Source organism: Parus major, chromosome 3 (assembly GCF_001522545.3).
Source record: "Parus major isolate Abel chromosome 3, Parus_major1.1, whole genome shotgun sequence".
NCBI classification, from domain to species: Eukaryota; Metazoa; Chordata; class Aves; order Passeriformes; family Paridae; genus Parus; species Parus major.
In genome coordinates this window covers 15,861,928-15,875,591 of record NC_031770.1, presented here as the reverse complement: position 1 = coordinate 15,875,591, position 13,664 = coordinate 15,861,928, and the positions used below count along the sequence as shown (strand labels likewise).

At 41.5% G+C, this 13,664-nt stretch overlaps 1 protein-coding gene and 1 long non-coding RNA gene across 12 annotated transcripts in view; one reads left to right on the top strand and one right to left on the bottom strand.

Moving 5' to 3' along the window:
* CDC42BPA (CDC42 binding protein kinase alpha) overlaps positions 1 to 9,483 on the bottom strand; it is a 181,254-nt gene extending 171,771 nt beyond the window's left edge. For 5 of the 11 annotated variants that reach the window (XM_015620820.3, XM_015620832.3, XM_015620828.3 and 2 more), the window contains exons 1-2: positions 9,046 to 9,482; positions 8,090 to 8,314 (exon numbers count right to left, since the gene is read on the bottom strand). In XM_015620820.3, the coding sequence (XP_015476306.1) occupies positions 8,090 to 8,285 (196 nt within the window). In that variant the 5' untranslated portion in view covers positions 8,286 to 8,314; positions 9,046 to 9,482. Of the gene's footprint in view, positions 1 to 8,089; positions 8,315 to 9,045 lie in introns of all 11 variants that reach the window. The other 6 variants (XM_015620821.3, XM_015620822.3, XM_015620823.3 and 3 more) reach the window with 2 other exon arrangements.
* LOC109022542 lies at positions 9,337 to 13,396 on the top strand. The gene is made up of 2 exons (XR_004496717.1): positions 9,337 to 9,416; positions 10,342 to 13,396. It is a non-coding gene; the product is annotated as an uncharacterized LOC109022542 (long non-coding RNA).
* Positions 13,397 to 13,664: the final 268 nt, after the last annotated feature.

Here is a 13,664-nt window from a genome sequence, read left to right as displayed (position 1 = left end):
CTATGGTGTCCCCACAGCACAAATGACATTTTCTTAAACCACTGGCCAGACAAAAGTAATTGCCACCCTTCCTATCACTTTTTTAATTTAGTTTCAGGTATTAAAATGATAAAGCTATACTCTCACTTCAGTCTCATTCTTTTGAGACTACAGGAATAAAACAGGTCACAACTTCTTACAGCCAGAATGAACTGTGCAAGCCTCCAGTTCTACAAAAGCTAACAAGGCACAAAGATAAATGATAATTAATTAATCTAATAAGAAATGTGCAGGGTCCTTACAGGGCACACTGTATAGATGCACCTGTGGGTAAGGCCTGTGTGTATTTTCATACAGGTGACAACTTTTTGCTACCATTCTCCCCACATAGTCTCTATATTATGAATCAGGCCAAGAAAATCATGAAAGGTTAGGGATGACTAGGAAAAAACAAGCAAACAAACAAAAAACCCAAAAAACAGTCCAAATCTAGAAACCAAGATTCTGGCCATGGGAAGATTGGACACACAGATATCCACACCATATTAGAAACACAAACGGAGATTTATATGGGATGAAAAGCAACAGAATGAACACATGGAAGAAATGAGGCCTCAGCTGAGAAGGTAATTTGCTTTGAAATAACACTATGGAAAACCACAGAGAAAGGGAAAGAGGAAGGACTCAGAAATGGAGACCTGCAGGCCTTCCACCACATCCTCCTCCAAGCCTCAAACGGAGACCAAAAGGAAACCGAACAAAAGACCAATGAAGCATTGCTGTTCTAATCCCACAACATTTGAAAGAAATGCAATTATTGTTATTAACATCTACATCTGCTTTTTCCTTTCCCACTTGGAATGGCACACTAAACTCACTTTTTATTTCTACAAAAAAATTACTGCACATTTTCACTAAATTGCTCAACAAAATATATTTTTCCCCTCAAAGTGGCCTACAAAAATACCAGTTCACAACATCTACAATATCCCCACAAAAAGCTTTTCAAAAAGTTGCCAAGAGAAGGTGCACTAAGGAGCTGATCTCTAAGAATAAAAGAATTCTGCAATATTGTGTAACAAAACTAATTTAAATCAAACTGCAAGTCTGGATACGGATAAGGAAGAATTATGAAACACAAAGTCATAGGAATCTGGATATACCTCATGTGGATTTTATCCATGGTGACTGCTAGTAAACCTAATTATACTGTATTACTAGAAATAAAGCAAACTGACCTGCCTGAATAGAAGATTTTTGCAGTTATTATTATGCCTAATGTCATGTTTAAACTATTTGAAATAAAAATCTTGCAGTTAACAAAAGATTGCACATGACTGACCTAAATCACTTGCATTTTTTAAAGATTTTGGTCCACATTAGTGGCATTCCCAAGCTTAATGAGGATTTTAGAAAAATAACGTGTTGAGGTAAGTTTGACCAGAGTAGAACAAAATATTCCAGTTGTTCAGCCAGAAAAAGAAAATCAAATTAAACAAGTACAAATGCTCATGGAAAGAATGCCTGCTTTGCCAAAAGATAAAACCTAAAGAGTCTAGAAACTGGCCTTTTCTTTCAATCCTGCCTCAGCTATCCCCTGTATTTATTAGTCAGGTTTTAGAGCTTGGCAGCAGGACCCAATTGCTTCTGGAAGTTTTCTGCACAAATTGAGATTGTAAATTTTTTACAGGATAAAAGCAATTAGGAATGCCAAGAATAGGTTAATATTTTTCAAAGACATATCCAGGATAATTTATTACAGTTCACTTTTAGAAAATAATATGGGGAAAATTATTTCCAGGATAGTAGCCTACACCCACTTTGAATCTCAAAATCCTGTATTTGCAATTTATTCATAAGAAAATTTCAAAACAACACTGGTCTCTCCAGCCACAGGTGTGACTCAGTAGTAAAATTACTGTTATTTTCTGCTGCTGTTCAGGATACAAACACCGATCTATGTGTGTAAGGCAGAGCTTCAAAAAGAAAATAGCTTCTACCTGTCTTAGTAAAAAAAAGAATGTATATATTCTAAGAATTGAACAATACTGGACCAATTAAGCTAATTGCTTTTGGAGCACAATATGCATAGTCAACTGTGATGTAATAATATGCTGGAGGTTATAAAAAAAAAAATACATCAGTAAAGTCCAGAAGAGGACAAGAAGACAAGGAAGAAGTTGAATCAGGTACATACACACAGAGTCTCATCCTACACAGGGGTTAAAAATTCAAACACACCTTCAGCAGTACATTTTACAGTTATGATCATACCATAAAAAAAAAAAACCCTACTGGATTAACCCTTAAATATTAAATGTCCTCATAACAGGGAATTTATTCTGTTGTCATGAGGTTTATAATGCCCACTGAGCAGACTAACTCATATAATTGTATTTCTCCATTTGTCCCCATTAGACCAAAGCATGCAAGGAATTTCTGTACAGAATAAAGGCATTTCTAAAATTCCTGGAAACTAAGTATTAGTTAGCTTTCTATCTAAGCAAGCTGTGCTTCTTTACAACCAACAGGACATTACTGACAGAAGTCAGTCAGCCTTAGGACACATACCCCAAATATGCCCCAAAATAGGCAGCCTTGGAGTACTTCCAAACTTCCTCTGCCCAACAGAACAAGAAGTAACTAAAAAGAACACCCTTTAAACTTATTTCTACTTAAAATTAAGGGTTTAAAAAGAACAAAAAACACTTAGTGTAATGAAAAATGTGCAAAGAAACAAACACATTACAATGGATTTATGCCTTACTCTACAGGAAGCTAATAAAAAACAAGCAGAATTAACTGGATGGTCTCAGCTTATTTGATCACATCAGAACTGTTGATAAACTTATAGTGATTAGTTTACTGTGAAAGAATCAAAACTGAAATACATGTGGGGGAAAAAAAAGTCACAATTTAAAAGGTATAGACCTTAAACACAGAGCTACCCAACACTAAAGCCTGTATGGGCAACCATTCTTCTGCATATTTTCCTGCAAATACTGCTTCCTTCTTTTTCAAGTAATTTGGTGTAGAACTGAATTTGTAAAAAATATGTTTACACAATATTCTGAAACATAGAGATATGAAGGTTGTTTCTAATTGAGAGCACCGAAGAACCTTCTTCTTTCACCCTAATCAATAAAAAGCATTTAATTTTGGCTGCAGCTGTGTAACAGAAACAACAGATTACATAAAATAAGCAGTAAAGTGTTATTGTACACAATGTCAGAAATTTATGCATCAAGAATGCCACAATGTCTTCTACATTGATGGAACCCCATCAGTTCATATGGCTCAGCTGCAAGGAATGAAACAGCTCACATTTAAAATCAGGAATATGCCTATGCACATTAAGTGGCCTTGACAAGCAAGATGCTCGCTCTTTCCCAGAAAGAATTGAGTAAATGGTTTTGCTTATGTCAGACCAAGAGGTATTCCCATTTGTACGACTAGAATAAAAAGTTGGTATCTTTTAGAATGTAATTAGGAGAAAAAAAAAAAAAGTATTTCTAATGGGTTAGACAGCACTAAGGTTGGAAAGTACTGAGCACCAAAGTCTACTTTAAAAACTTTTTAAAAAAACTGAAACAACAAAACTTGAAAAAGTCAATTGTTAAGTCTTTTACTGTCTGCTAAGAATAGAACCTAAATGAATGATTATTTTTTAACAGTCTGTTTTAAAAACAAAATATAAGCAACTCACAGCTGAAAATGACTGTGACTTTGTTCAGGAGCTATACAGAGATAAGTGACAAAGAGGAGATGCAGAAACCTCGAGACAGGATTTAATTTTCTTCTGTAACTAATATGCAAAAACAAACCTAGCTCAAAAAGGGGCTTGCCATTTTTTCTGAAGAAAAACCATGAGAGAAATCACCAGAAGGATAATACAGACAATCTCCCCCCAACTCAGTCTTGAAAAATTGGTTGTATGGTGACAGAACCATTTTCAATATCCAGAACAGATGCTGCACAACTGAGTAACAGAAGTATGAGACCAATGATGACAGTCTAGTGTATGACCATATCAGCACTGAATAAACACCATGCCTTTCTGTTCTACTAGAGATGAAATGAGAACAATTTAATCCATCTCCAAAGCTTTCTTTGGTAGGAAAAAATAAGAAACAAAAACCAAACAACAACAACAACAACAACCTGAACAAAACCAACCAAACAAAAATTTTAGTTAAGGCCAGTTTACATTTTTCCAATGAGAGCACAGATTTAATCAAGTCACTGACCTCACCACAGTATTGGTGGTGCCCTCCATCTTCCCTCACTTTCATCACCACACATTTTGAGGTTTATTCTACCATTCTTTCAGTACATCCTAAATAATATTGTTCTAGTTTCTTGTTAAAAGCAATTCAAACTGGAGCCATTAGAAATAAAGTTTTCCCAGAACCAAAACATTTCCAAAAGCTTCTTTTTATTACTGTAGCTCTCTTTCAAGTTCACCTTAGCAGCCTTCATTACCTCCCTTACACTCTTGTGTCAGTGTGCCAACTCACACACAAGTAGAAAAGAAAAAGTAAAGTGCTTGGAATTCTCAACAGCTTTTTCTGGTAAGCTCCAGTTGCTATAATTAGACAAGCCCTTCTCTAAATCATAAATACAACTATCAATGGAGATAAAAATTAAAACTAGCATTGAATACATAGAACAAGCCAAATCTAAATGTTCCAGTTTCTTCCTGTTATCTCAAAATGTGCCCTGATTTAACCCTCAGAACACAAACACAACGGCTGTTTCCATGGCTGTGTTAGCATATAAGATACCTATGTAATATGAACAACAAAATCAAATCATCTTATTAACAAGTCACATAACTAATACTGTATAAGAATAAGGAATGCAATTACGTTTTCACTTAAAGTCAAAGATAGGATTTTAGAGGCAAAGCAGCTCCTAAACCACAAAATAATTACCCTGACAGTTCTAACCAGTCTAACGTCATTTCAAGCACCAAAAGACTGAAATCCTACAAAAATTTAAAACTCAACTTCACATTCTAGAGACCTAACTTCCTCCACTTGCTGAGTTAAACTTGCAGTATCAAACCAAAACAATTAGTTCAGATCTCAATTCTTTTACCCTGATTCATTTTTAAAATAAGTTCTAGATTACAAGTTCATAAAGTAGTCCAAAAAGATCTAAGTACTAGAACATGAAGCTTCTTAGCTCCCCTAAATATAGCAGCAGTCACATGGCTGTCATTAAGACATTAGCTTTTCCATGGCAGAATACCTCCTAAACCTTTCCCCCAAAAAAATCATATTGTGGCTCAATCTTACATGAAATACAGCAGATAACATCTCAGACCCAGAACAGTCTGTATAAAAATACACATCCACAAATGCAAGCTCAGCTCAAACCCTCCACAAAACCGAACAGTAACACCTCAAAACTACACTGCTGAAAAGCAAGAAAAAATTATTTGCTGCTCAACCGGAGTCAGTGATCACTGGACAGCTGTTTATTAGCCTTTTCTTAAAATTAACAGACTATATAAATAAATCTCATTTACTTCTAGAAAGAATAACTTATTTTTTAAAAAGGCAGTTTAAGATGATAATCAGTTCTCAGGAGTAAATTTGTACTCTACATTTTGTAAACACACAAACATACCAGTTCCCTGACCAGTTCACTACATTCAGTTGCACTCTTTGTTGCAGTCAAGAAAATCTGTGGATGTTTGGCAGAAACCTACAAAATGCCAGCAACCAACTGACATCCACCAGCAGATATACCAGGCCCGAAGTTTTATTCCACTGATGGGAAAAATAAATTAATACACACTATTTTATATGGTACATTCAAAACCAAGAGCGCTTCACATGCAGCAGCTTTCAGAACTCCCTGGTGGAAAATTTGTGCTATTTTTCCTGCTGTTCAAATAGAGAAGCTGAAAAAAACTGAGCTGAAAGCACTTCAACACTGAGTCCTTTAGAGAGGTGTGGGCAGAGTCCATGATTTCTGGCTGCCAGCCTTCCACTTCTGCCACTACTCAGCACATCTCTGACTTTAAAACCACATATAATCTCTTTCTAATCAACCACTTGCTTTGTTTCTCCTTCTGGGGAGAGAGATACGAGAGGTCATGACCATATCAAAGCACAGGGTACCCTCAGCAACTCCACTGCACCACAGCACTGCAGGGTACCCGACCTCTCTAAGAGCCTGATTTTGCCAACTCCCTGATCCCAAGAGCAATGCCAGTTTCACTAGGAGGGCTGGCCCTCAGAGGAGACACTCCTGGGAGTGTTTGCAGGATAAAGACATCATTAACACAGACACTTCCACCAGCAGGCACTAGCAACCGCTGGCTCTTCCATGTCACCTCACAAACCCTCCTGAAAAAGCTCCCAGGGCAGAAGCCTGGAGAGCAGAGCAGGGAGCAGACAGAGGACCATAGCAACTCAGCCCTGGAAACGGGAGCAACTGGTCTTTGAAGCCTAAGAGTCTTGCTAAGGCACAGTTGGAGCATGAGAGTGGAAAAATAGCAAGAAAAATAGGCCAGCAAGAAACCTTATTCCAGTCCAGCCTTTCCAAAACAGTGTATTATTTCCATCAGCAGACGGGAAAGCTTATTACAAAAACCTTCAGGTACTGTCAGAGCCTTGAAATGATGCATTTACCCATCAAACAACCACCACTGAACGCACCAGCACCCAATACAATGGGTCCTAAACACACTGTTGATCTGATCATCTAGATATGGTTAACTTAGTTATTATTATTATTTAGAGGGTATCAGCTGGCTAGATCCACTGCAGACTACACTAAGTTCCTGCATAGAAAATACCCTTGGAGCCATCATATTTTCCCAATCTTTCACAGCTTCTGTATGCCAGTGACAGTTTTAGAGGGAAGATTCTTCAGAAGTACTTTTAATTACTATTTCCTCCTTAGCTAGAATGCATTAATTATAGCCTGTTCCTCCAGATAATAAGAAAACAAAAAGCAGTGCAATATGAACACTACAAGAAACTTAATTACTGAGTCAGATGTCCTTTAGATGTCAGTATGACTACAGAGAGGAGTAGGAAAATAAAACACACACATATCAGCCTCAAGTTGTTAGATCAGTTATCAAAACAATGTCTTTCCTCAGCAACTTCATTTTGAAGAGCTCAACCACCTAATTAATCAAATGCCAGTTACAAGTTTCAAAAATATGCTTTTTTAAATAAAGGAGGCCTGCTGATGTATTTATTACAAAGCAAATGTGGTAAATGGTTCTGTATGCAAAAGCAGAAGTGCAGCATGACTTTGAAGTCTGAAGGTCAGATACAGTAAACATTCTCATCAAGGTTCTTATGTCAGACTGCATCTTCTGGTTTACATCTGAGTTTAGGAGAAGGAAGAAAGAATTTAAAAAGAAAAAAATAGTCAACCAGTTCTGTGACAACTTAAGAAGAACTGGCACAATATCATTCACCTGCTTTCCTTTAAAAAATCTACTAATACCCTATCTCCCACAAAACGAAAAGTCTGCCAGGGACACACAGAGTTTCATTCTGCTTTTCAACTTTGATTTTCCTGATGAAAAGAACTATCTACATAAATCAGCAACTATTTTATATTAAAGAAGATAATGTCATCTTCTCCATCATCACAGATGTTTCAAACCCTTTATCATTTCAGAAAGCTGAAGGTTTTTCTTGTTGATCAACATGCTTTATTTTAAAGCAGTATAGATTTAACCGCAGAAGCAAATCAGAGGATTGTGCACTGATATTTTTCTAGGCATAAAAGAATTCAACCCTCACCATTCCATATTCCCAGAAACTTTAGGATACAAAACTCAACAGCTGGGCCTGAAGGCAAACAAATATGCTTAAAATACAAGAGCCTGATTCATGTCAAAAAAAGAAAAATAAAAAATATGATACATGTTTTACATGCATACCTCAGAGACAAAAAAAAACAATATAGATTTCTTCTTAGCACCATCACGTTTAAATACAGTGAAACTGATAACACCTCCCAGTAAAACACTGGGTTATAAACAATCCCCTCTCACACATAAATAACAGAGACATTATACAAAGCAGACAGGAACATGGACACATGTACACAAAATAAACACATTAAAACTTACCCCACTCCAGATACTCGAGGATGTTCTTCTCTCTTCTCAGAGGGGAATTATTACATTCATCATAAAGGCAGATGAGTATATCCAGCAAGGTTTCCACACTGAAGCATTGCCCATTAGTCTGTGTTGGCCCATCCAAAATAAACTGCTCCAACTGCTTCAAACGCACTTCTCCAGACATGGTTGTTTCAGTTTGCATTGGGGTTTCTTTTTTAATGATTATTATTACTTTGTCAGAAAAACAACAACAAAAAAAAAAACTTTTGAGGGTTTTGTTGTTTAAAAAGAAGTTAACAGTATTTTTAACAAGTGTCAAACTGTGGCAGTCCTTAATTGCCAGCCCACCTCGGTGTTCCCAGCCTGAAACTAAACCCTTGGAGTTTCAGACACACACATACAGTGTGGGTATCTGTGTATGCATGACATTTAAGAGAAGAAAATAGTTATCCTAAAAAAAAATTAACAGGCTTAGTAAAAGTGGTGCAAAAACATATATGGGCATTCCTGATGCTTTAACAATAGTAATTGAACTCAAATTCAACCGAGACTGCCTGACACCGATTTCACCGTGCGTGCACAGGCACACGCACTTATATATTTAAGAAGGTCTTCTCCTTCATTCCCAATGCAGATCATGCAGCGCGATCCTGCGAGGAGCCCCGCCGCAGCACCACGGGCTAACAGCCCCTCCGGTTCCGCTTCCCAGGACGGATGGGAAGGGAAAAACAGATGTATTTACGTATTTATATAAGCGAAAGGCAGCAGAAACGAGGGCGCACACCGGCGGGGAGGGAGGGAGGGATGAGGGGCCGCGCAGCCCCGCCGCCCCCCGCCGCCTCCCCCGGCCCCGGCAGCGCCTCCGCGGCCACCGCGGGGTGGGGCGCAGCCCCCCCTCCTCAGGGCGCAGCCACGTCCTGCCCCGGGCAGCCTTTCCTTTCCCTTCCTCCTCTCCTCCTTACCGAGTCTCCTTTTAAGGCTTTTCAGTGATTCAAAAAAACTAAAGTCTTCATTGTCGCCCCCTTCTCCTCCGCTGCGCCAAGGGGCGGCGGGCGGGACGCGCGCCCCGACACACCGGCAAAAGCGTTCCGAGCCCTGTCAAATCCTTCCCATGGCTGCGGCGGCTGCTGCTGCTGCGGAGACGGCGCCCTCCTCCTCCTCCTCCACCCGGTGCGCGTCCTGGGGCGGAGGGAAAGCGCCGGCGTCTCCGCTCCGGCCGCACGCTGCGGGCCGGGAGGCCCCGACGACGACGGCGGCGGCGGCGGTGGCTTCACTCCCGGCGGCGCGATGGTGTCCCGGCTTCGCCCCCCCGGGCAAAGGGCATCCTCGGGCGGTGCGTGTGCGGGGTGTGTGTGTGTGCGTGCGCGGGGCGGCGGGGAGGGGTAGCGGCGGCGCCCTCCCTCCCCGGCTCGCTCCCTCCCTCCCTCCGCTTCCGCGCCCTCCTCTCCCCCGCCGCTCCCTCCCTCTTTCCTTCCCTCCCTCCCTCCTTCCCTCCCGCGGTCACACGCGGCAGCCGCCGCCGCCGAACGCGCAGCAGCCCAACATGGCGGCCGCGGCGGGGGGGAGCCGCCGCCGAGCGCCGCCGCAGCGCGGGGAGCCGAGCCCGGGGCCGCCGCTACTGATGGGATTGAGGGGAGGAGGGGATGCTGCAGCAGGGAATGCAGGGATACGGGCGGACCCAGGGATACGGGAGGGAGAGAGGGCGGGAGCGGGGAGGCCGCAGCGCAGCTCCCCGCAGCCTGTGGCCGCCCGGGCTGGGCTATCCCGGGCGGACCCGCCCGTCCGGCCGAGGATCCCTCCGGGCTTCGGCCCGAGCCGAGGGGAGCAGCTGCCGCCGTTGCCCGGCCCGGTTCCGCTCAGCCGCCTCGCCGGCAGTAAGGCCTTCGATTAAAAATCCCGGCCTGGTTATGGAGGGCAGGAGGAGCAGCGCCTGCCTGCTCTTCCAAGGGGATCTGCCGAGGTCCAGGTGCGAGCAGGGACCCCGGCTCCCTCACATTTCGGGGCCTGAAAAACGTGACCGAAAATGCGTCGGCTCTTGGCGGTTCTGTCCCCGCTGGCGAAGTGCCTCCCCTCATTGAGGAGCCCGCCGTGCCACCAGAGTACACGCCGGGGAAACAAGCTCCTTTCGCGGGCATTTCAAACCCATATCCTTTAAGAGAGCTGGAGGATACTCTTGTTGATCAACGTGTTTTATTTTAGGGCGGTATAGACTCAACAGCAGAAGTACATCAGAGGATTTTGCGCTGATCTCTTTGCAGGGCCGCCTGTGGGGTGGAACATAGCAGCTGCCCACCAGCACACCGTGTCAGTTCTCCTGGCCAAAGGTGTCAGGGATGCGCTGTGGTGCTCGGGAGATGGAATGTCATCTGTGAGACAACGTGTAACTTCAGTTCGTCCTTCCTCAGAAAGACTTCCTCAGAAGTCAGATGAAAGGGGAGGAAGGCCATACAGCCCCCAGAGGTCACTGGCTGTAGGTGAACTTTATCATTCCGAAGCCCACCAAGCCCTGCATCTTGTGGAGTTCAAGGGAAGGAAAAAGCTCAGGCATCTGCTTCCTCAGTTCAATAACCAACAGATTAACTTCTAAGTTCAATTAACCAACAGACCCTCAACTGGGTTTTGCCATAACAAGCATCTATATAACACTTTTTTTTTTTTAACTGGCCTTTTTAGCAGCTGACGTAAAACATCAACAGTCTTACATACTCAGTGAGATGTAATGCACAATACGATTAAAGTCCCATATGTTTGTTCAGAATCACTCAGCTATATGTAAAGTCGCTGGTGTGAAGCTAGAGAGGACAGTGAGTCCCACCCTGTGCATGCAGAATGGCAGAGCAGACTCTTGGTGAATGAAGAAATGTGCAGAGGGTTTAATTCTGAAAGCTTTTTGTGCAAAACCCCTCCAAGGAGTGTTAGAAACCACTACAACTGTAAGTGAGCTTGTGATGGGTAGAAGACAGGATTAAATTGAGGATTAAGCTAATAAGGAACAGGTTTCCTTCCTGTGCTGGGGTACACCCTTGGTATGACAAGAGCCCTGTGCCAGTGTCTGGGGTGCTGCTGGTCCTTAACTGCTGCAGTCACAGCTGTGCCTCTGTGGTAGGAGCCTGCTCCAAAGCTGTGGCACACAGGCAGTTTTACAGTGAGACTAAGGCATTTCCTGCTGGCTCTCCGCTGAACTTGTGGAAATTGGGATTGAAGCTGGGGGTGGGGATGCCTGATGACAGCAATAAAAATAAATGGCTATTGCAGGGGTAGGTGGCCCAGATCAGATAGCACTTCCTATAGGGGTTGGGGACACGTCATCCAAGTTCATCCCGAGCATAATTAACCATTAATAGGGTTGCAGAGGGAAAATGGAGGAGACTAAGAGTTAAAAGGATGTTAGCTCCTTGGACTTTGGCACTGCTTGGTAGGGAAGTGAACTGAAGAACCAATGCCAGAGATATGATGGGTGTGGATATTTCACTTATTTACTTAGGTTACTGTGTTTTCCTTAGCCAATTATAAAGTCTTTCCTTGTTTTAATTGCAGACCAAGTGTTTGCAAACAAGGATGGATACCCAGCAAAGGCAGTCACTTTCCCTGTATTTCTAGTTTTAAAATGGAACCCTTGTTCCTGCCAGCATCACTTGACAAAAGTTGCACATCAAACCAGTTCTTTTCAGCGTTCTTTTCAGCCTGAGTGAGGCTACAAGTAAAACCATGTAAGCTGCAACTGAACACAAAACCCAGGAATTTTTTGTTCTTTTTTTTTGTTTAATAGCCTGTCCAAAAATATAAAAAAGGCATCTGCATAGCAACTGATGATACACCCACTGGGCTGTAGTCAGCTGTTGTGCCACAGAAGCTATGAGGAACAGGTAACACCAACAATGACTGGTGGCACTTTTATTTGTTGGGAATTATCTAAGTACCAGATGAGCAATTCTCACATTACACCCATGGGATGGAAAAATATTTTCTCTGCCTTATAAGAAAGACTTTAGTCCAGAAGATTTAGAAAGCCAACAAAATAATTTGGTGCAACATGCAGAAATTCCTCCTCTCTCATACATTCTGTCACTAAAACACTAAGACACCCTGTCCTAAAAATATACCCAAGTTGTGCAAATATACCCCAGTATCTTTCATAATTATCATGTGTTTGTTTCACCCTGTTCTTGTTTTAATAATATCACAATAATATTTTCGTCTTATTGCTTAGCTTTACAAATGTTTACAGTACCTAAAACATAAGTAATGATAATAACAAATTTATATCATACAATAAATTAAGCAAGCTGATAGTAGCAGAGGGAATAATGTGGAATGAGTAGGATACAGTTGAAATAATGTAGTTTATATATTAGCAATATATATGCTGAGTGTTTCAATAGTTATTGTTGGTATAATAGAGTAAACCTTTTCCCTTCAGGGACAAAGGTTTGTTGGTTTTGGTTAAGTACTGTGGATATCTGTTTTTGGTGTGCAAACCATTTCTAAAATTGAGAGAGACCCCACATGCTTCCCAGCAGGTGAATAATACTTGTGACAGGTAGATGTACTACATGCCTAGGGATAAGTACTCAAGAATGGCATTTGTGTGTTGATGAAATTTTGCATCCAGGCTTTTCTGTTCTCTGAAACTTCACTTTGTAGATACATGGTGTTTGTAGTGATACAGCATTTCATCTCCCAAGCAAAATTTTGTAGTAATCTGCAAAAACAGTGCTGGCACCCAATTTAGAGGGTGTGTTTATAGACATGGGATGGTACTGTTTGAAAAGGGGTCCTACAGCTGTTTCCTGAACTGTAGTAAAGACTTAGTTATGACTTAGCAATGACTTAGATTATTGGAAGAGATTGCAGGTAGCTGCAGATGGAACACACAGTGGTTGCACTCTAGGAGGACACTGCAAACCAGCATGTGTGAATTGAGCAACACTTGTTCTATAATCTGTTACACTGTAGTTTCACATAAATCTTGCTGCTGGAGCAAACTTAATCCTAGCGAACGGAGGGATCTCTTCATTGAAACTGATGGCTGTTGCAGAACTTTAATTAGTCTCAGTACCTATAATAATGCATTTTGTAACACTCTTTAATGCTTTTAAAGACTTGTAAATCAACTACTCTTTCCCTCCCTAACTGTCTTGCCAAGACCTATTTCTCCTGTGAGGTCTACAGAAAAGTCCAACTGCAAGCACTAAAAGGTACCTGGCAAAATTGATGCTTAATATTTACTTAATCCAAAAACAATGATCATAAATGTGTATGTATATATAGGCATTGTAAATATAGAATTATCTTTCTCTTTCCTCATGCTTCTTTTATTGGTCTTTGGAGTCTTATTTATAGTCTTGATGTGAATAGCTGAATGGAATAATTTTACCTCAGAGGGAAATTGCATCATGCTGATCTCACTACACTGGATCTGTACTGGCCTCATCCCCCTGATTTTAGTCTTCATTTAAAACTAATGAGAATGTGGTCACCACCAGCATACAATTTTCTGTGAAGAATGAAGCAGGCTCGACCCTGCTAAAGTGTCTGGGGGTGCTGTGATCTGATCAGAAACAAGGTAGCCTCTGTGATT